Below are 22359 nucleotides of genomic sequence, written 5' to 3'. Positions count from 1 at the left end.
TTTGGGGAATATAAATAATAGTGAAAGGGAATATAGGGGAAGGGAGAAGAAATGGGTAGGAAATACCAGAAAGGGAGACAGAACATCAAGACTCCTAACTCTGGGAAAGGAACTAGGGGTGGTGGAAGGGGAGGAGGGCGGGGGTGGGGGTGAGTGGGTGACAGGCACTGAGGGGGGCACTTGACGGGATGAGCACTGGTGTTATTCTGTATGTTGGCAAATTGAACACCAATAAAAAATAAATTTATAATTAAAAAAGAAAGTGACCCAGGGGACCCAGGGCATCTGGAGCCGACCCCTCACCCAGGGACCTCCTTGGCCTTCTCCCGGCCCTGTCCCGGCCCAGACCTGTGGAGACATGACAGGAGTGGGGGAGCAGGACAAATGGTCACCCAGTGGGTGCTCAGAAGGACAGTCCAGAGGGACAGGAGGGGACGAGGGCCGGCCCTGCCAGCCTGGCCCTCAGCACCTCCCCTTGCCCATGGGACCGCCTCCAGGAAGGCCTGGGGGGGGGGTGCCTGAACCACCAGTCACCACCTCCTGCTGCACGGGGCTTTGGGGGTGGTGCGGCTTTGGGGGTGGTGCCTCCCAGGTGGTGGCACACATCTGAGTGCTGCAGACAGGAAGAGTCTCGGCCAGGCAGCGAGAGAGCTGGTGGTGGCGGGATGGCGGTGAGCAGGGCCCCGGAGCTCCCACTGCTCCCTGGGCTCCTCACACTCCCCTGTATGCTGCTCCGGGCTCTGGCCATCCCAGGTAAGCCCTGCCCAGGCCCAGCACCCCCCACTGCGCACCCCGAAGTGGGCTCGCAGCCTCACCTGGAGGGTGCTCCTTCCTGGGAAGGGGGTGGTCTGGGGGTGCTGAGCGGGACCTCCCCTGGGGCAGCCGCCCGGCCCCCTGCCCCCGCCCGTGACTGATGTCTGAGGCATCACCACGGCTCTGGTCTGTCTTTACCGAAACATCTTTTCCATAATTAGCAAGGTTGCCTTGGTTCTCAGAGAGTTTTGTCTGTTGGTTTGCCTTGTAAAACATATATTCGAGCAAAGTTCTGCAAGAAGGTGCAAAGCTCAGTCACACGAGGCAGGGTGGGGAGCAAGAGGCCCAGGCCTGGGTGGGGGTCAGGCTCCAGATGCCCTGGGTCCCCTGGGTCGCTTTCTGCTGAAACTGACTGACGATTCTGATTGAATCGTGATGGATTCAGTAGAAGGGAAGAGAGAGAGAGAGAGAGAGAGAGAGAGAGAGAGAGAGGAAAGTAGAAGCTCGAGAATTCAGTTTGCAGAGAGGCTGATGTTTGGGTCACATTCAAGAAGACTCACATGTGCACCTGGAGGCTGGTCCTGCCAGGCCTAGGCTGGGCAGATGGGGACACTTGTGGGTGCCCCTCAGACAATCCCCAGCTCTCGGTGCCCGGGGAGGCAACGCAACAGGAGGAGAGGGCACTGCCCCCGGCCATCCCGGGCACTGCCAGCCGGGAGGGAGGAGGCCTGGGGGCGGGGAGGCCGATGGGCACCCAGTGAGGAGCCGCAGCCTGAACTTGCCCCGGGTCCCAGTGTGGGGAGGGTCGCAGGCAGCCCTGCCCCAGGCACCTCTGTCCCTCCACCCACCACCCCTGCCCGGAGGAGGGTCCCTGCCCCTTGAGGCCACCGGGCAGGTGACAGCAGGGGGTCCTTCCTGCAGAGGTGTGGCAGTCGCCCCACTACACGGTGGCCCTGGAGGGGAGCAGCGTCAACATCACCTGCTCCGCCAGTGGGGTCCTGTTGGGGGTGTACCTGAGGCGCAGCTGGCCGGAGCCTACCAACGTGATTTACTACGAAGACGAGAAGGAGCCCACGGTAGACGAGCGGTTTCAGGGTCGCGTTGCCTTCTCGGGGCTGCAGCACAACCTGACCGTCACCGTGCGCGGCCTGCGGCTGTCTGACAATGGCGTCTACGTGTGCCAGGCCGTCACGATGGACGCCGAAGTCCAGGGCTCTGGCACCTTGCTGGTGGTGACAGGTAGGGGATGCCCTGTGTCCGCCCGCGCGCACTCCGAAGCGTCCTCCCCGCCTGCTTGAGTCCTTCATTCCAGCTGCGCCCACGGCCTCCAGGAGGCTGCCCGGATTGCTCATCCCGCCGTGGCAGAGCCCCTCCGTGAACCCCGGAGGCTCTCAGGGAGTCCACGCCCGGCCACAGGCCGCTCTCCCCTCCTTCTTCACAGACGAAGCGGCGGGCACGTACCAGGAGACTCGGCTGGTCTCTGCCGTCTGTCCGGTCCTGGCTATAAGCTTCTTCCTCGTCGGGCTGGGGACAGGGGCCGTGTGCGCGCTGAGGACGCAGGTCGGTGGGGACCACCAGGTTTCACCCGTGTCCCCGTAAGCCAGCTCCTCTACGGGCGGGAAGGAGAGGGGTGAGGCCAGGGTCCCAGGGGGGAGGGAAACCCAAAAAGGAGCCAGGAGCACCCGGAGCAGGGATGGGCGCAGCCCAGGAGGATGGGCCCCCTGAGAGGAGGGGCCAGGGAGGCGTTCAAGGGCGCCTGAGCACCGTGTGCACATGGGATGTGAGTCGCAGGTGGGAGCAGGTGTGAGCAGGTGTGAAAGTGCACGGGGGAGGGGTGACGGCTGCGGTCTGCCCTGCCCAGGCACCCAGCTCTGTAGTGGACCCGCCTTTGCCCAGCTCCTCCTGCCCCTGAGACCTTGCACCCCCTGCAGCCCCCCTCACCCCCGCCTCCCTCCACTGCCCCCTGGGCTCTGCTCCCAAGCCAGTCCCTCCCCCGCGGGGGGCAGCCCAAGGGGAACCTTGGGAAACCTTGTGAGCTGGCCTCACGCAGGCCCGGAAGCCCAGAGGCATTTGGAGGAGGAAATCAAGACGCTTCCTAAGGGGAGTGCGCTGAGGAGGGCGTCCCGAGGGAGCTGGCCCCCTACAAAGGGCACAGGCTTTATGTTTCAGGTCAAGAAACTCTGCTGCAGGGAGGATAAGAGCTCAGTCTCTGTGGTGTACGAGGACATGTCCTACAGCTGCCGAAACAGGATGTCGACCCCCAACGAGTACCAGTGAGCCCGGCAGGCCCCCCCAGGCCTCTCTCTGCTCACACCTCTGGTCAGGGCCGCCTGACCCAGCGAGACCACACTGGCAGCTCCCTGCGGCCATCAGGCCTTGGCACCTCCTCCAGGAACCCTTCCTTGCCTGCATCCTTGCCTACATCCTGCCCCGCTGCTAGGGAGGAAGCCTCTGTGGCTGCCCTTCCCTGGCGAGGCAGGAGGGGCTTCTCTAGGGTGGGCTTGGGCCCAGGGCCTGGTGGAGAGGCCAGAGGGAGGGGAGGCCCAGTCTCTGGTGCAGGCTTGCCACAAATAAAGTGCTTCTCTTCTCCCCTTTCTGCCTCCATCACCGATTTCTCAAGCAGCTCAGAGCTGAGGAAGGGGAGGGCTTGCCTGACTCCTCCCCAAACATCTGGTAGGACATCCTCCTCTGGAGACCCTGGAGGAGGGAGAGGGGCAGGGGGCGCTCCCCACTCCAGGCCCCAGGGCCCTATAGGGCGAATGGACCAGAGCCCTGGCCCTCCCCTCAGCACCCCTCAGGCCCTCCCCCTGCCTCACCTGCATCCACCACAGAATAAGGTGGGGGTCAGGCGGGAGCCACTCCCTGAGGGTGCCCGTGCCCCATGGGGGGCAGTGGAACCTTGGCAGCTGTGTCCGCCATCCGGGTGGGAGACAAGGCACCCCTGGGGGGTGTAAGCCGCGCTGTGTCCTCCTAGACTCTGGGCAGAGGAAGAGCTGACGTGCTGCCCACCCCGCCTGTCCTGCACCCTCGACTCTCCCATCAAAGCCGCAGAGACAAAACTAATACAATTGACTACGTGGAAGCTCTAAACCCTCGCCCTTCAACACTACAGACAGGGGCGCTGGGTGGCTCCTCGGCCTGAGACTCCTGGTTTCCACAGGGGTCCTGATCTCAGAATCCTGAGTCCTACCCCCTGGGGGGGCTCCCTCCCATGCCACCCTCCCCACTCCCCTGCTGCTGCCACACGCACAAGCAGCACACATGCGTGCACACGCATGGGCACACACACACACACACACACACACACGTGGGTGTTTATGAAGCACAGGTGGGCACTTGTGGTTGTTTAGATCCACAACTTCAGCCTGGTGAGGAGTGGGGCAAGGGTGGAGGCACCTGGGAGCTGAGATTCAGGGGCAGTGGGAAGGCTTGGACTTCCTCACCTCTGCAGGACTAATGGCCTGAGACCACAGAAGCTGGAAGCAAGGACCCTGACTGTAAGAAGCAACACTTGAAGAAACAGCCCCCATGCCCAGGCCACAGATGGGGAGCGGGGGAGCTTTGAGACATGGAGAAACAGGTGGCTGAGTGCAGCGGAGAACAGTGGAAACACGCACCACAGGGCATTGAGTCCTACACTGGGCTCCAAAGCCAGAGGATGGCCACTGGTTCCCCCACGAAAGCTAAGGTCCCAGCACAGGCGCTGGCCAGGGACTGCAGCCAACAGGGAGGAGGCTGGCTCGGCTGGAGGAGCACCTTGAGGGGTGGAGTCCCAGCCTGCCCACGGGTCACCCCTCCCCACTCCAGGTTGGCCTGCCCCTCGACCCTGGACCTGACCCCCCGGGAGACACGTAGCCTGACACCACGCATCATTAGGAGACAGCCAGCCACCTGGACCACGGCCATCTCTGGGGACAGAGCCAAACAACACCAGAATCAAGGCCAGAATAATAGAGACCCAGGCAGGACAGTCATCCAAACATCCATTTGGGAAGGTCAGGAATAAAACCGTGATTGTTGACCCAAGAAATAACAGATGGAATGAGCAGCAGCAGAGGGAGGGGAGATCCATCAGGAAATCTCCCGGAAGGAGAAGAGAAGGAAAGAAGCTCTCAGAGACACAGGCAGTAGAGGAGAAACTTAGCCAAGGAAGGCTGAGAAAGGCAGACAGGGTGTCGAGCGCCCTGGGACTCCCAGGAGAGGGGCCGCAGACAGCCCGCTTGCAGAGGGAGAAGGGAGCCTGCACCCCCGCATTCCAGGGGCAAGCAAGACATCCCAAATCTCGGGGGACATCAGATTTCTCACAGCCAACTCTGAATTCAAGAAGTCAATGGAATACTGCCCTTGACTATCGAAGGAAGTAACTTGTCCTTGGAACGTTATCGTCTCAGTGTAAGAATGTATTAAAGACCTTCTCAGGCACATAAGGCCTTAAGACACTCTGCTAAGAGTCGACTTTGGAATCACTCTTGGAGGCGGTGTTCAAATAAAAGAGATCCAAATACAGGAGACATCACGTGAGAAAAAAACCCACAAATAACGAGAGCGCTTACTTCCATCCAAAAAGCAATGACTAAAGAAAATAAACATACAATCTACAATCTGTGTGCAGTCTGCATAATCATCGAGAACTAAAATTGTAGATGAAACTAGCACCTCAGAGACCGGGAGGGTGGAGACCAGGGCAATGAGAACACGCTGAGACATTTACCTCGTCAGAAGGAAGACGCAGATGAAGATAAGGTTAAGAAATCACTCTGGGTAGGTGAACAGGAAGTGGGCCCAGGGGCAGCCACCGCGAGATTCTAAGCAGAACATAGGACATAAACCAGCAGAGAGCTGCCCAGGGGAAATGGAGAAAAAAATGAATGCAAAGAATTGTGCAGTGAACAGAAAATACGAAATGGGGTGACAAAATTAACTAATTTAACAGCAAGTACAATTAGTCCTAATACCAGGAATTACAACGGCAGTAAGTACACAATAAACGTAAATGGGTCAAACTCACCAATTAAAAGGTAGTGTCGGGCAGCCCGGGTGGCCCAGCGGTTTAGTGCCTCCTTCAGTCCAGGGCCTGATCCTGGAGACCCGGGATCGAGTCCCACGTCGGGCTCCCTGCATGGAGCCTGCTTCTCCCTCTGTCTGTATCTATGCCTCTCTGTCTCTCTCTCTGTGTCTGTCACGAATAAATAAATAAATTTTTTTAAAAAATAAATAATAAAATAAAATAATAAAAGTAGTGTCATACTGGGTTTAAAAGGAAAGATTTGGGATGCATGGGTGGCTCAGTGGTTTGCACCTGCCTTCGGCCCAGGGCATGATCCTGGAGTTCCAGGATCGATTCCCACATCGAGCTCCCTGCATGGAGCCTGCTTCTCCCTCTTCCTATGTCTCTGCCTCTCTCTGTGTCTCTCATTAATAAATAAGTAAAATCTTTAATAAAGGAAAGATTCGGGATCCCTGGGTGGCGCAGTGGTTTGGCACCTGCCTTTGACCCAGGGCGCGACCCTGGAGACCCGGGATCGAATCCCACGTCAGGCTCCCGGTGCATGGAGCCTGCTTCTCCCTCTGCCTGTGTCTCTGCCTCTCTCTTTCTCTCTGTGTGTGTGACTATCATAAAAAAAAAATAAAATAAATAAAGGAAAGATTCAACTATATATGGTTTGCAGAAGATAACACTTTTTTAAAAAAAAGATTTTATTTATTTATTCATGAGAGAGAGAGGCAGAGACACAGGCAGAGGGAGGAGCAGGCTCCCTTGGGAGCCCCATGCGGGACTTGATCCTGGGACCCTGGGATCACTCCCTGAGCTGAAGGCAGACACTCAACCGCTAAGCCACCCAGGTGCCCGAGATAACACTTCAAACAAAAGGACATCAATAGGTTGGACACAAAAGGGTGGAGAGCATGAAAAGCAAGCATGAACCAAAAGAAAGCCGGAGTTATCAGTCCTATTTTCTGACAAAATAGAAATACTGGTAAAAGCAACAATAGGACAAAAATACAGAACCAATGCAAATACATACGAACCTAAAAACAAGCAGGTAAAATATGTAAAGCCAGGAATGACAGGGGCCCTGGGAGAAATTGATAAATGAACCATCTCAATCTGGGGTCTTGATGCATGTGCCCCTTTAGATCTGAATCATGCCTGTGATCAATATGGAATTCCACACTCATCAAACAGAAACCACAGGTGAAACTTATTTTTTTAATGATCATTTACTGTCATCAGGTTCTGAGCAAAAACAGAAACAGAATGAGGTCTATAGGCCCGACAGACACGCCACCTACATGAATTACAAACACACACTCACAAAGTAGGAGTGTTCGGTTTACCTTAGCTAGATGTGGGGGATGGTGCACGTGAAACTCAAGAGGCCACAGTGGGAGAGCGTGGAGGGGGGGGGCTGGACAGGAGAGTGCGCCCCTGGGGAGCTCAGCCCTGCACACAGTCTGGAGGGGCCCCTATCAGGGCCCAGCCTGGGGCCGTGCGGCCACATCCCTGCGCCACACCCAAGTCCTCCCTCTTGCCCCCTGCATCCTGCTTGTGGTTCAGACACAGCCCTACACACGGTCCTGGATAAATTCGGGAAACAGGGCCGCATCGATGCTCCCAGAGAAAAGCAGCAAGGTCAGCCAGGGGGAGCCTGAGCCTGCACAGACGGAGAGGGACCCCTTCCAGAACCACACAGAATCACAGGCAGAAATCAGGCACAAAAGCGAATATTCGGAACAAGAAAAGAAATCACACGTTTCAGGAATCATCCAAAACACCCAGGAAATAACTTTAAACCAGTGGAATAACTTAAACAACCATTCTGCTTCTGGCCACAAAATTTGGCCGCCTGCGCTCTGGCCTCCTCCTCGGGTGACCAGGAGTCTGTGAGGCCGTTTCCTAGGGGGAGCGCAGAGCTGAAACGCCGTCCCGTCTAAAGCACAGCTCGGCCCGGGGCGTGCCTCGCTAGCTGAGCACGCGTGGAGCACGAGCCTTGCTCGCTGCACACACCGGGATTCCGGGAAATTCTACTTTTCAAACCTCTTATCAAAAAAGAATAAAAGGGGGATGACACAGTTCTAATTGTGCTGGGCCCATCACGCAGCGTCATCCTGGAGATGAAAACGTGTTTATTTTTTTATTTTATTTAATTATTATTTTTTAAAATTTATTTACGATAGGCACACAGTGAGAGAGAGAGAGAGGCAGAGACACAGGCAGAGGGAGAAGCAGGCTCCATGCACCGGGAGCCCGACGTGGGATTCGATCCCGGGTCTCCAGGATCGCGCCCTGGGCCAAAGGCAGGCGCCAAAGGCTGCGCCACCCAGGGATCCCAGAAAACGTGTTTTGACCTGCGTGGGTGAGCACCCAGATTTCACCCCAACGTCCCACTCCATAGGCCTCACCCGGCGCCTAGACCAGCACGGCCGCGCCCTGGAGGACACGGCACCTCTCAGACCCGGATGAGGGGGATGAGGCCGGAGAGCAGCCCCAGGGGCAGTGCGCGTGCCTGGAAGGAATCGTTATTCTTTCCCGCGGCTGCTGTGACACGTTCCTACCAATGTGGTGGCTTAAAATAACGAACATTTATTTTCTCACAATTCTGGAAGCCAGAAGTTCAAAATCAGAGCAGGGCTGGTCCTCCTGGGGGGTCTGAGGGAGCCTCTGCCCAGGCGTCTCACTGCTGCTGGCGGCGGCCGGCGATATGCGTCCTTGGCCTACGGCCTCTGTCGCCGCGTGGACTTCTCCCGGGCACCACTTGTGTCCACATTCTCTCTTCTTGCGAGGACGCCGTCTCGTCATACCGGATTTAGAACCCAAAGGCCTCATCCTAACTCGAGGGTCTGCAAGGACCCAAATCTCCAGATAAAGTCTCACTCCCATCCTCTGTTGTCGGGGGGGCACCACTCACCCCAGGATACCATCCCCTCCCAAAAGATAGCAGAGACCTCTTCACTCTTGGGGAGACAGCACGCCCATAAGTAGACCCCACTGAAGCCCAACAACGTACGCCCCCCAGCCCGGCCCCAGGGGTGCTCCAGGCCAACCCACGGCCTCCTGTCTGCCAGCACAGGACACAGGGGTCCCCACACTGCGCTGAGAACATCCGTAGCCAGGGCTGCAGCACACCTGACCGAGCAGGGGCTGCACACAAGCCATCCCGGGGCCACCCGCTGCGGCGGCCTCTAGAGACGCTGCCCCACCCACGGCTCTGGGTGCTGCGAGGTGCGGTGGTCATTTCTGCCCCGGGAGGCGAGGGGGGCCCCGGGGCTGAGGGGCAGCACTCATCCTGGGTTACAGGCGCCACTTAGGCCCTCACCCCGACATCCCCAGGCTTCCCTGAGGGTCTCTGCAGGCCCCTTGGGCTGACCCCCACTGTCGGGGTGTGCAGGCCTGCCAGGGGCCAGATTGGCTGTGGGGTTAGGTCGGGCCCCTTGGGGGCAGGGACAGTGGGTGGGAGCTGGAGGCACATGCTTGGCCATCCCCGATAGATGACCCTGTGGCTGAGACCACTTTGGGGTTCCAGACACGGAACCAGGGGCAGGTGCTTGTTCTCTGCATGAGCAGGTTTTACGTCCATCCATACTGACCGAGTGGCCACTCTCCACAGGGTATTGGTCTAGGTGCTGGGGCACAAGCAAACTCAGGTACCTGTCCCCAGAGAGCTGCCATTCCCAGAGACGCAGGAGGGAGATCTGAAAGGGGAAATCCCACATGGCAGAGAGCAGGCCGCAGGATGAGCCTCGAGGGGCTGGGAGCAGAGGGGGCTGCTGTGGGGACACCTGGGGACACCGTCAGGCAAGGGACAGGAGGGCAGAGGTGCTGGGCGCCAGCTCCTGGTGCATCTGGGAGCCTGGTCGGAGGTGGGAGGCAGGAGCACGGGGTCAGGGAAGGCGGCGCAGGCGGCACAGATGGGGGGGCAGGTCACACATTCAGTCTGGGAGGGCTGGAGCATGTGACCTGACCAAGAAGGGTCAGGGTCCCTCTGGGTGGGGACGGGGCAGCGAGCCGTGAACCTGCTCGGGACAGCAGTGCACGGAGCAGACGGCGGCCGAGCGCCGGGCACCCAGCAGAGACTAAGCCAATGTCAGGGCTGAGCTGACAAGAGAACGGGGTGACGGTCCCGGTTCTCGGGGTGTGAGAGCCCAAGCAGGTGTCCCTGAGGGGACAAGGACCTCGGCGGACACGGGGGTGGCCCTCAGCGCTGCCGAAGGCTCAGGGCTGCAGAGAAGCCACGCATCCTGCCACCGCCTGCCCTGCAAGCAGAGCTGAGCGGCCGCAGACACCTGCCCCCCCCGCCCCAGACTGCGGCTCCCTGGTGGCCGGCGGGGGCGTGGGGGGGGGCTGCTGTCAGTAGCAGGAAGGAGCTGTGAGCCTGCAGGGCCCCCACCTGCCTCGCCTCCGTGCCCCCATCGTGGTGAGGCCTGCAACCTCCAGCTCCTCTGCAGACCCCCCCAACACCCACACACTACGACGCCCGCATCCGGGTGTCTTCGTCTTTCACACTTCAATTAGGTAACGGTGGGTGAATAAAGTATCTTTTCGGCCACCCCTGCCCCCACAGCCCCCACCACCACCACCTTGGCAAACAAACGCCCACAGCCACCGGAGAGCAAGGCCCAGCTGCAGGCCTCCTGTCCCACGGCCCTGCCCCGGAGGGCTCAGCCCCGACGTAGAGCAGGGGTCCCAGGTACCTGGCCACCTGGCCACTGGGAGCCACCGCCGCGCCCCCTGCTCCCATCCCTCCCGGTCTGCCACTTACTCCTCCCTCCTCCCCCTTCTTCCTCTTTTCCATCCTGTCCTCTGTCCCCTGGCTGAGGGGCGCCACCACTTTCCGGACTCTGATCACCTCGTCCAGGGCCTCCCCAAGCCTCCCTGGTCTCCCAGGGGATGGCCCGGGCACGGGCAGGTGGTCCACCTGCCCCGAGGACACCGCTCAACCTGGGGGACCCGTGCCCCCACCCCGTGCCCCTGTGTCAGCCCTGGGGCCCTGCCACCCCTTTAACAAAACCAGCCCCGTGCCGGAGAAGCCGTGAGGTGACTGGATGAAGGGCCCGGGAAGGAGGGACCCCAAACACCCCGTGGAGGCGGCGGGCTGCTCCCGGTCCTGCGGCCCCGCGGGACAAGCATTGAGCGCAGCATCCAAAGCACCGGCCCCCCATTCGGATGACAGCAGCCCCAAGAGTCGTGGAAGGGAGAGGGTTTCCCTCGCCGGAAGACTCACAAGAGGGACGTGGGAACCGGGAAGAGCCAGGGACACCCAGCAAATGACCAGAGTCCCCAGGGCTGCTGAGTACGGTCTTGGGGCTTCCCCAAAGATCAACCTTCCCTGGAGACCACAGAGGAAGATACCAGAAAGCCGGGGGGGGGGCGTGGAACGAGACCCCGCTGTGGGCTCCAAGGAGCCATCATGTGCCCGAAGCCGGCGCCCCGGGGAGAGGGAATGTCTGCTATGGACTATCGGCCGGCTGGACACTGGGGTCCTCAGGCACGCCGGGTAGCATGCAGTGACCCAGGTCCCAGGTCCTCGAGGAGCCGTGCAGGCCACAAACCAGCCAAAGCCGGGAGGTAGCCGCTGTCTACATCACAAGCGCCAGGTGTTGGGGCCTGCCCACCCTCCTGGCCGTCACGCACAGGTGTCGAGAGGCCTGCTGCGGGGCCTGGGAGCAGCTCCCCGAGGCTGAGGGCGACGGCCTGCCTGGCCTGGGAGCCTGCAGGGCCCCCCGTGGTCCTCAAGGCCAGGTCCACCCTGCAAGGCCAGCAGGCTGACACCACAGGAGCTGGGCTTCCTGTTTCTCAGAGATGGGCAGGGAGGCCACATCCTGCCTCTCCTGGGGTGCTCTTTCTTCTATGAAAACACCCAGCTCTGGGACAGTGTTCTCTCAGCCCCCAAAACCATCTACCCCCACACTGCGCTGAGAACGTCCGTAGCCAGGGCTGCAGCACACCTGACCGAGCAGGGGCTGTACACAAGCCACCCAGGCCCACCCGCTGCGGCGGCCTCTAGAGACTCTGCCCCACCCACAGCTCTGGGTGCCGCGAGGTGCGGTGGTCATTTCTGCCCCGGGAGGCGAGGGGGCCCAGGGGCTGAGGGGCAGCGCTCATCCCGGGTTACAGGCTCCACTTAGGTCCTCACCCCGACATCCCCAAGCTTCCCTGAGGGTCTCTGCAGGCCCCATGGGCTGACCCCCACTGTTGGGGTGTGCAGGCCTGCCAGGCGCCAGATTGGCTGTGGGGTTAGCTCGGGCCCCTGATGCTTGGGACAGCCTCCATCCCCTCTGAAACTCCCCATCCTATAAGACCCTCACTCCATCATGGTGGGTTGGAACTTTCTGTGTCTCCTAAGGCTCAATCACCCATCAGCGGCTGGACAACTGCCTTGAGCTGGAGGTCCAACTGCTCCCCAGAGTCTAGGCCGGGAGAGGGAGGCCCAGAGGATGCCCCACCTGCTCAAGGCCACCACGATCCCCACCTGGGGGGAGGCCCAGGAAGGAAGACACCTTTGGGGAGGACCCCAACCCCACAGACGTGATTTCACCAGGTGAGGCGACGCTGTGTAAAAGCACGCACACTGCCAAGATCTGAGTAACCTGGCGGCATGGGCCGAGGAGCGTGATCTCTGGGAAGGGGGTTCCTGGGAGGGGCAGAGGACACTGGGGCAACCCCGCATTCCCTCCCGGGCATGGTAGGTGGCAGGAAGGTCCAGGCTGTACTCAGCACGTTCAAAGACAGCCCACCTTGACCACAGAGTCCTCCAGCTGCCCTCTCACTGCCCACGTCTTCCGCCTAAGTGGGTCTCTCTCCACCTGGGCCTCTACACTGCAGCCTCTCACGGGACCAGGACGACGCTTACTGTCCCACCTCCCTCGCCTTGACCTCCCCCTGCCAAGGGGCTGTCCCTTGACAGGCTTCGGGGCCCTGAGTGCAGCCAGCCCCAAAAGTCAGCTGTGGTCCTGTGATCCGCTGGCCAGGAGGACACCCCTGGTCCTCATCACAAGGGACATCTGATCCTGGCCGGTGAGCTTGGGCAGGGAGCCCTGAGGATAAGGCTGGTCACATCCTCTCACTCAGAGCCAAGCACTTAGAGGTGGGGTCACCCTTCCCCACGCCCCCAGGACCCTGTGTGTCCCCGAGGTCAGCCTCAAAATGCGGGACCTCTGCCCAGATCCGTCTCTTGGCGGCAGGGCCACTGTCACATGCTTCCCCCCGCCCCGCCCAGTCCATTTTCTTCAGGGTTCCCTGGGCAACACCGGACCGAAAAGGCCGGCTTGTCTCCTCTGCTTGCCCGGCGCCCACCCTGAGCTCAGGTCTGCCCCGCGATGCCGCCCTGGCCCAGCTCCCTGGCGTCTGCGCTGAGCCCTGAGGGCCCGTCCCGCCCCCGCGTGTACCTGGAGCTGAGCGGTCCTGACTCAACACCTCTTGCTCGTGGTCGCGTCCTGCCCACGTGTCCTGGCGCCTTCCTCCCGTCCGCCTCTGCGTGTCTCAGCCGGCGGCCCTGGCCTCCAGCATCCCCTTCCAGGCGGAGCTGGTTTTGTGGGGACTCTACTTGCAGAGAGGCAGGGGAAGGGTCCAAGCAAAGGAGGGGCCCCGAGGGCTAGCTGCACCCACAGCTCCCTGCACACCCCGCCACACCCTTGCCCTGCCACACCCTGCCCCACCTGGCTACCCCCGCACCCCCCCACCTGCGGGTGGCTCGCTCCCCTTCCTGTCAGCCTACCTCTGAGGGCCGAGCAGCCCCTGGCCTCCCAGAAGGCCAAGTGGGGCCCCCAGCTCTCTGTGGGCGCCGTGGAGCCCTAAGCCATCTGGCCCGCACAGCAGCCCACTGCCTTGCTGTGGAGCCCCCAGGAGCCCAGTAGAGCCCCCCAGACTCCCTCAGTCCCCCGGAACCCAGCAGAGCCACCAGGAGCCCCCCAGAGCCCCTCGGAGCCCAGCGGAGCCCCCAGAACCCTCAGGAGCCCCCAGGAGCCCCCGGAAGCCCCCCAGAGCCCCCTCGAGCCCCCCGGAGCCCCTCAGAGCCCCCCAGAGCCTCCAGGAGCCCACGGACCCCACAGAGCCTCCCGGACCCCTCAGAACCCAGGGAAGCCCCCCTCCCCGCGGAGCCCAGCACCCCCCACGCCTGCTGTTGCAGGGCCGAGCGCCCTCTGGCGGCAGGACAGGCAGCGGCGGGAGGCAGCGCGGCTCCTGACAACCACAACAGGCTGGGAAGGGAGTGGGGACTCAGGGACCATCCCGGTGACAGGTGGAGAAACTGAGGCCTACAGGTGGCAGGAGCCTCTGACAGAAACGGAGCCCCCCCCCCCGCCTCGAGGCGACTTCCCCAATTTGCGGAGTGTGGGCTGCAGACCGCGAGAGGCTCTCCCTGGCCGGCTCCTGCCTCCTGGGGCTGCCCCCACCCCCCCCAGCCCCCCAGGGCCTGAGGCCTCCCGACCCGGCCTCGGGTTTGGCCTGGAAACGCCCACTTGCCCTGTTGGGCGCGAAGCCCGGTCACTAACGCGGGTCTGCAGCCACCCCCCCTTAGCACCTGTTCCAGGGGGCCTGCGGGCGGAGAGGACCCCGAGGGCAGACGGGGCGGTGCGCGCAGCCGGGCAGCAGTGGGCAGGACAGCGGCCCTGACTGCCAGGAGGTGGGCGCTGTAGCTAAGGGGCGCCCCAACGCGGGGGGCGAAGGGGCTTGGGGGAGCTCCGGGGCTCGGAGCGGATGGGGGATGGGGGCCGGGAACGTCGGGAATTGTCTGTCCCTGTGCCCGGTGTAGGTAGCCCGTTGGTCAGCGGGTGCCCGTGGCTGTTGGGGGGCAGGTGGCCTGGTGATCCCGGTGGCTGCTGGGGGACCCTCCGCCCGCTCCCCAAGAGCGGCCTCTGTGTCCCAGACCTGCAACTTGTATCCCAGGCCTGTCGCCATTCAGGAGTAAAGTAACCCCCAGGACCGTCACCCAGAGCACAGCCAGCGTCCTCCAGAGTGGACGGACCGACGGCGGGTCCTTCGGGACCCCCGGCCCCTCGCTCCCACCCCGGCCACTGACAGGGCTCCCAGGACACCAGAAGATGCGGCCCTGTCTCCCTGCCTCTGGGGGAGTGCAGGAGCCTCAGTTCCCAGCCTGTCACCTGCACCCCTCCCCTCCCTGACTCTACTGTGCGCCCCTCCCCGGGACCCTCCCCTCCCCTCCCCACCCTGCCTCCCTCCTCCTCCCCCCTCCCCCCACGACTCTACTATGCACCCCCACACACATGCCCCCCTCTGCATGAATCTGGATCAGAACGCAGCACTGCCCTGCCGCCCCCACAGCGTCACTGAAATGAGACTGGGTGTCCCTGCTGTGACCAGCGTCAGGCTGTGCTGACCTTCGCAGCCCCGTGCACCTCTGACACACGCAAGTGCCTCTGAAGAGCCTGTCGGTGTCCTGGGGTCCTGCCCACGGCCTGGCCTGCCTGCCGCTCCCTTACCACGGTGGACGCAGCCCGATGCACTTGGAGGTCACGCTGGGGCAGTTGCCCCTACCTGGGCCGGGAAGGAGGTCCCAGGGACGCTGCTCTGCTGAAAACTTCCTGCCGGTGCCCAAGGAGGCCGGCAGGGGGCTCAGAGGCTTGTGGTATGGTCCTCAGGAGCAGGGGCCGCTGACATCGGCTGTGCCTCTGGGTCACAGGAAAGATTCGATGCTGTGTTGTCATTCCGGGGGGAGGCCTGAGTGTGTTCGTCGTGTCTTCCCGAGCTGCGTCATCGCTGCCCACGCATGGCTTCCTGGGATACGCCGGCCAGTGCTTCTGATGCACATCTGGCAGGTCGGGGCGGCACGGCACCTGCCTGTCACAGTGAGCACCCTGGGGGGACGACTCAGCACCCACTGGCCATGCAACACGGGCTCTCCTGCGGCACGAGCCACACCCCAGCAAACGTTCCTGGAACCGGGAAACACACAGCCTGCCCCCCAACACACACAGCCTGCCCCCCACATATACACACTCCCACACACAAGGCCGCTACACACACACCTGCTCCCCTCTCAAGGTGCTCCCAGTCCTGCAGGACCCTTCGCCAGCACCCCACCTCCGCAGCTGTTCCAGGCCAGCACTTCCCACTGTCACCCCCACTGTGGGCTCAAGGGGAAGGATCTGGAGGCTCAGGTGTTTCCACGCGCAGGTCCCTGAGGGAAGCCCCCAGCCCCGCATGGCAGGAGACAGAACAGGCCCCTTCTTGCTTGTTATACTTTAATTCAGATCACAAATAATTCACAGAAGTAAAAATAAAAGGACAAAACAGAGGGGCGCCTGGGCGGTTCCATCGCTTAAGTGTCTGCCGTCTGCCTTCGGCTCGGCTCATGATGTCGGGGCCTGGCGTGAGCCCCGCGTCGCTGCTGCGTCGCTGCTCACTGCACAGGGAGTCGGCTGCCCCCCTTGTGTGCGCCGTGTGTGTGTCTCTCTCTCTTTCTCTAACAAATGAATAAAATTTTTAAAAAAGAAAAAAAAGTTGGGACGCCTGGGTGGCTCAGCGGTTGAGTGTCTGCCTCTGGCTCAGGAGGCGATCCTGGAATTCCGGGATCGAGTCCCTTGCCCGCCTCCCTGCATGGAGCCTGCTTCTCTCTGTGTCTCTCATGAATAAATAAGTAAATAAAATCTTTAAAAACTAATACATAAAAAACAAAATAAAAATTAAAAAAAAAAAACTAAAAGGAATGTAAACAGAGAAAACTTTGTACTTGTATCAAGCCCGCCCGAATCACAGGGGTCATAAAGAGGAAGGAGAGCGGCGGCGGGGCCCTGAGGCCCAGGGCTGGCCCGCGAGCTGGTCGCAAGGTCACGTGCGGCCTGCGGACGACCAACTGGCAGGGCCACTGTGCCTGGGGCCTCCCGGTTCAGGACGGTTGTCTTCCCGCCATCGGTGGGCCCCGAGCTCTTCCCTTTCCCGGTGCATCATCCGGCAGGTCTCTTCCCCGCGCCCTCGGGGACAGCGGAAGGGGCAAAGCCCCGGCGGCGCAGGGGGAGAGCGGCGGCCCCGAGGAGCCACGTGCCTCCTACGAGGTCCTGGAGGTCCTGGAGGGCAGCGCGGCCCGCGACCCCGGCGCCCTCTCAGGTGACGCCCTCGTTCTTTGCTTGGGCAGAGCCGGGCGGAGCTGCCGAGTGATGACGAAATACTCCCCGGGATGACGAAGTAGCAAAACGTCTCAAGACGGAGCAACGTGAGCTGCGGACGTGGCCTCGGGGCCCAGGGCCCAGGTGCTTTGGAACATGTGACAGCCAAAGTCAGGAAATGCCAACCCTTTTGTCCTCTGCAGACGGTGCCGAGGGTGCCCGGGGGTGCCCGGGGTGACCGGGGTGATCCAGGATGCCTGAGGGTGGCCGGCGGTGGCCGAGGTCGGTCTGCACCCACGCCCCCTGCAGGCCGAGGCCGGTGGTGCCGCGCAGGGGCCGCGAGGCTAAGGCGCCCTCGGGCGGTGCTCGCGGCGTGTTTGAAACTTCTCCTTAAACAAAAGCCTGAAGGGCCGGCGGCAGGAGTCTTGGCCTTCGGGGCTGGGCGCGCGGGCGGGCGGGACGCCGGGGCGAGGAGCGGAGCCGGGCCCCCCGAGTCGCGGAGCCCCGCGCCCCCTCGCCGCCTTCCCCGCCGCCTGCCGGACCTGGCCAATCACAACGCAAGGAGCCACGGCGTCGACGATTGGGCGAGCGGCGGCCACATGACCCGAGCCAGCCAATCGAGGCCCAGCGGTGCCTATTTAAGGCAGAGCCGGGACGCCGGGGGCCAGGGCTGGCTTTGACTTTTGCTCTTTCCAGTGTTTCCGTCGGTCTCCGGTCCCGGGTCCCGTTTCCTCCCAGTGTCCCCGTGGCTCCCGTTTCCTCTCCCAGGTGTCCCCGTGGCTCCCCGTTTCCTCTCCCAGTGTGTCCCCGTGGCTCCCCGTTTCCTCTCCCAGTGTGTCCCCGTGGCTCCCCGTTTCCTCTCCCAGTTTGTCCCCGTGGCTCCCCGTTTCCTCTCCCAGTTTATCCCCGTGGCTCCCCGTTTCCTCTCCCAGTTTGTCCCCGTGGCTCCCCGTTTCCTCTCCCAGTGTGTCCCCGTGGCTCCCCGTTTCCTCTCCCAGTTTGTCCCCGTGGCTCCCCGTTTCCTCTCCCAGTTTGTCCCCGTGGCTCCCCGTTTCCTCTCCCAGTTTGTCCCCGTGGCTCCCCGTTTCCTCTCCCAGTTTGTCCCCGTGGCTCCCCGTTTCCTCTCCCAGTGTGTCCCCGTGGCTCCCCGTTTCCTCTCCCAGTTTGTCCCCGTGGCTCCCCGTTTCCTCTCCCAGTTTGTCCCGTGGCTCCCCGTTTCCTCTCCCAGTTTGTCCCCGTGGCTCCCCGTTTCCTCTCCCAGTTTGTCCCCGTGGCTCCCCGTTTCCTCTCCCAGTTTGTCCCCGTGGCTCCCCGTTTCCTCTCCCAGTTTGTCCCCGTGGCTCCCCGTTTCCTCTCCCAGTTTGTCCCTGTGGCTCCCCGTTTCCTCTCCCAGTTTGTCCCGTGGCTCCCCGTTTCCTCTCCCAGTTTGTCCCCGTGGCTCCCCGTTTCCTCTCCCAGTTTGTCCCGTGGCTCCCCGTTCCTCTCCCAGTTTGTCCCCGTGGCTCCCCGTTTCTTCTCCCAGTTTGTCCCAGTGGCTCCCCATCGTCCTCTCCCAGTGTGTCCTTGTGGTCCCCGTTCCTCTTCTCCTCAGTTGGTCCCTGTGGCTCCCGGTTCGTCCTCTGCTGGAAGGGCAGCTCCGCGTGGGTCAGACACTGTCTGATGTCTCGGGAGGGAGGCTGGGGAACTGGAATCAGGAGCCTGGAGCAGGGTCGCTGCTGGCGGGCAGGCCCACGCCCGGAGACACCCCGCTTCCAGCCCTAGGCAGCCGCTGATGCGCTGTGCGCCCTGGACGCGGGGCTTCGCCAGGACCATGCTTGCCTCCTGTTCACCGAGCACACACGTTAGGTGCCTGTCTTCTGCCTCACGCACCTGGGGTCATGGAATAAAGTCATGACTCATGAGTGCAAAGGCCCTCTCCCGTTTCAGCTGTTCCCACTGAACTCATCTGCTCCCTGTCCCCTGACCCCACAGGCAACCCTTCAGATGTGCAAGTCTTCTTTTCATTTCAAGAGATTATAGATTTAAATACTCATTAAAATTATTAATGGAGCTAAGAATAGTAAGGAAGATCTGTAACTTGTGATAACAACCAGGAGCCTAAATATCTTTTGTTTTTTCTTTTTAAATCAGTTTTTCGGGATCCCCGGGTGGCGCAGCGGTTTGGCGCCTGCCTTTGGCCCGGGGCGTGATCCTGGAGACCCTGTTTCTCCCTCTGCCTATGTCACTGCCTCTGTGTGTGTGTCTGTGTGTGACTATCATAAATAAATGAAAATTTTAAAAAATCAGCTTTTCATTTTAGTATACATTTGGATTTACAGGGATGCATGGGTGGCTTAGTGGTTGAACGTCTGCTTTTGGCTCAGGGCGTGATCCTGGGGTACCGGGATTGAGTCCCACATTGGGCTCCTTGCATGGAGCCTGCTTCTCCCTCTGCCTGCGTCTCCGCCTCTCTTCTGTGTCTCTCATGAATAAACAAAATCCTTAAAAAGAAATAAAAGAAGATTTAGATTTGCAGAAAAGTCACAAAGAAAGTACAGAGTTCTCATCCACCCCACGTCCTCACAACTCACCAGCCAATGTTGATACGTTATTATTATTAACCAAAGTCCACACTTTATTCAAATGTCCTTAGTTTCTATCGAGTGCCTTTTCAGTGTCTTTTTACGCTCTAGGATCCCACGTCTCTAACTTTCCTGGTTTCAGGTGAGCCGGCAGTTCTGGGAAGTGCTGGGCAGAGATTCTGGAATGTGTCTGATGTTTTTCTCAAGATTAGTCTGGCCTTGTGGGTTTGAGGAGGAAACTACGGAGGCCAAGGGCTCTTGTCTCCATCACGCGGGGAGGGGGTGGGGGTCGGTGCTCTCAACAGGACTGCTCACCTGCGGATGCGACCCTGAAGGCCTGGCTGAGGTGTGTCTGTCCTCAATTGCATCGTGTCTTACATGGGGAGGACCAGGAGTGGGGCAGGGAGGGCAGGGCCTCCACGCACGTTACTCTGGTTCTTGTGGTGCGTGGATTTTCTCCCTGTTTATTTGCCTGTGCGATATTTTCCCGCCAGTTCAGACTCACAGATACCTATTAATTCCAACACTGTTATTTATCTTGTTGCCCACATGGGTCCATCTTTAGGCTCCTGAGGCTGGTGTCCCTCTAACACAGCCCCTTCCCGGCTTCTGTACTCCCTCGAGCTCTGCAGCTTCCAAAACAAAGCACCACAGACATCGATTCCTCAGAGCCCACGAGCAAGATGACAGTGGAGCTGCTTTGTCCCAAGGCCTCGCTCCCCGGCTGGGAGATGCCACCTTCCCCCTCCACCCCCTCGCGGCCTTCCTCTGTGCACTCATCCCAGCTGTGGCTTCCTCTCCTTGCAACGACACTGGTCCCTTGGATCGGGGTGCATGCTTATGACCTCATTTAACTCTAACTACCTCCTGAAAGGCTCTGTCACCAAATACAGTCATGTGACGGGTTGGAATTTCACCTATGAAATTTTTTTTGAAAAAAAAAAAAAACAAAAATTTTTTTTGGCGGGGAGGGGATGCAATTCGGTCCATCACACTAGCACTACCTGATGCCCCACGATCATCATGTACGTGCAACGTCGCAGTCCTCAAATCAGCCATTTCCCCAAGTAGCCTGGTTTCTTTTCTCAGAGAAAGGTTTGGGAAACCAAGATCTGGGAGCTGGGTGTGCTTGCAGCTACTGGGCGTCACTGCTTCTCCGCCGACACAGCAAGGAGACGTGTATGTGTGTGTGCTACCCGACGTGTACACACATATCTACAAACATTTCTACGTTTCTCCATAAGGATCTATGTTAAGCATGAGTCCCACCTCTCACCGACGCCGCACAGGTCACCCTCCTCGCCCCCTGCTTCTCGGCCAACTCCCACCCCACGGCGGGAAACCCGGCTCCCAGCAGCCAGCACCCAGAACCCAGCACCCAGCGACCCCGCCACCCAGTCCCAGCGCCCCTGCCAGGGGCCAGGGTGCCGACGAGCGCCCCAGGGAAACCGCCTCCGCCCCGGCAGCGCGGGTCCCGCATCCCCGCTGCTTCCCTGGGGGCCGGCTCAGCACCCGGCCGGCGGCTCCAGGCCCCTGTAACTCGGCCGGGTTCCCCCCGAGGCCCTGCTTCCTGTAGAGTCTTAAATTTGCGACCGTGAAGGCCCTTTCCTTCTGCTGTCCGTCCGCGGGTTTCCACAAACGAGTAGTGTCATGTGTCAGGCGTGCCAGTATCACACGGAGGAGTCTCCCCACGCTCAACCCCCCCACCGTGTGTCACCCAGTCATTCCTTCTCCCCTGCCCCCCTGGCAACCACTGAACTTCTTACCGTCTCCAAAATGTGCTTTTCTCCAGAATGTCCACCAAAGGGACTCACAGAGCCTGCAGCCCCTGCAGACCGGCCTCTCACTCAGCAACGGGCATTTCCAACTCCCCCCGCCCTAGTGTGTCCCCACCGCCCCTTCTTCCTCACCCCGGACGACACCCCGACACCCCGTCGCTTGGACGCCGCAGCTTGTTTACCCCTTCCCCTCGTGAGGCACGTCTTGGTTACTTTTAATGTGGGGCAATTATGAACAAACCCGCTATAAACATTCGCATGGAGCTTTCGGTGTGGACACGAGTGTTTACCCCGCTTGGGTAAATGCCTGGAGCGCGTCTCAGTCAACAGATAGTTCCTTCTCGCGTCGTGGAGGCTCAAGTCCGAGACCGGGGCGCCGGCAGGGCCTGTGTCCGAGGGGGGCCCGCTGCCCCACTCGCAGACCCGGGTCTCCCTGCTGGGTCCTCGGGCACCTTAGGACGGCGGATGCCACCTCGGCTCTCCGGGGAGCTCGGCGCCTCCCCAAGGGCCCCTCCTAGCCGGCCCCGGACGGCGGCACTCGCGGTGGGTCAGCCTCGGGCTCGGCTGCTGGGTCACGCGGCGTCTGGGCCTGTGAACGCGAGCGTCACGCGGCGGCTCGGCCCGTCACCACCTGGCCACCAGCTCTGTCCCGCCGCCCGTGCTTGGGCGTCCACCCTCCACCCCGGGAAGGAAATGCTCTTCCGTCTCTGTGGCGCTGAGAGCCTTTTAATCAGTAACAAAACACTATTCAATGCAAGCGCCCAAGGCTCTTCTGCACCTACGGAGTTAGTCATGGGATCTTTCTTCTTTAGTCTATTAATGGGCCAAATTCCACTGATACCGTTTGACGGAGACTAGAGACGCCCAGACCATGAGGTCGATTTCTCACTTATAATTGTCAGTTATCTAGTATTTTATTTCAGAGATTTTGCACCAAAGTTCCTGGGTGGAAAACAGATCTCTCGTGTTTTCTTTTTGTTTGTCCTTGTCTGGTTAGGAGCCACAATCCGCCTCTTTTCCACTTTCTGGAACATTCTGTCCAGGAGACAGAGTTACTGGTCCCTGGACTCAGGGTGTGGCCCCTCACAGAGTCCAGGCCGGGGCGGGGGCGGGGGGGTTCCCACAACCATGTTTCCAGCCACTCCTGTGCCTCTGTTTGTCCTTCTTTGGGTCACTTTATATTTTCCCAGGAATTTGTTTACTCC

The 22359-nt window shown here is 60.7% G+C and overlaps 1 protein-coding gene across 1 annotated transcript; it reads left to right on the top strand.

Moving 5' to 3' along the window:
• The first annotated feature begins 408 nt into the window (after positions 1-408).
• Positions 409-3323, top strand: CD7 (CD7 molecule). The gene is made up of 4 exons (XM_055315028.1): positions 409-753; positions 1675-1992; positions 2195-2313; positions 2923-3323. The coding sequence occupies exons 1-4, from the start codon at positions 666-668 to the stop codon at positions 3028-3030; spliced, it is 633 nt and encodes a 210-aa protein (XP_055171003.1). The 5' UTR covers positions 409-665; the 3' UTR covers positions 3031-3323.
• Positions 3324-22359: the final 19036 nt, after the last annotated feature.

This window comes from Nyctereutes procyonoides, unplaced genomic scaffold (genome assembly GCF_905146905.1).
Source record: "Nyctereutes procyonoides isolate TBG_1078 unplaced genomic scaffold, NYPRO_anot_genome, whole genome shotgun sequence".
Taxonomy (NCBI): Eukaryota; Metazoa; Chordata; class Mammalia; order Carnivora; family Canidae; genus Nyctereutes; species Nyctereutes procyonoides.
This window is presented reverse-complemented; position numbering and strand designations above follow the sequence as displayed.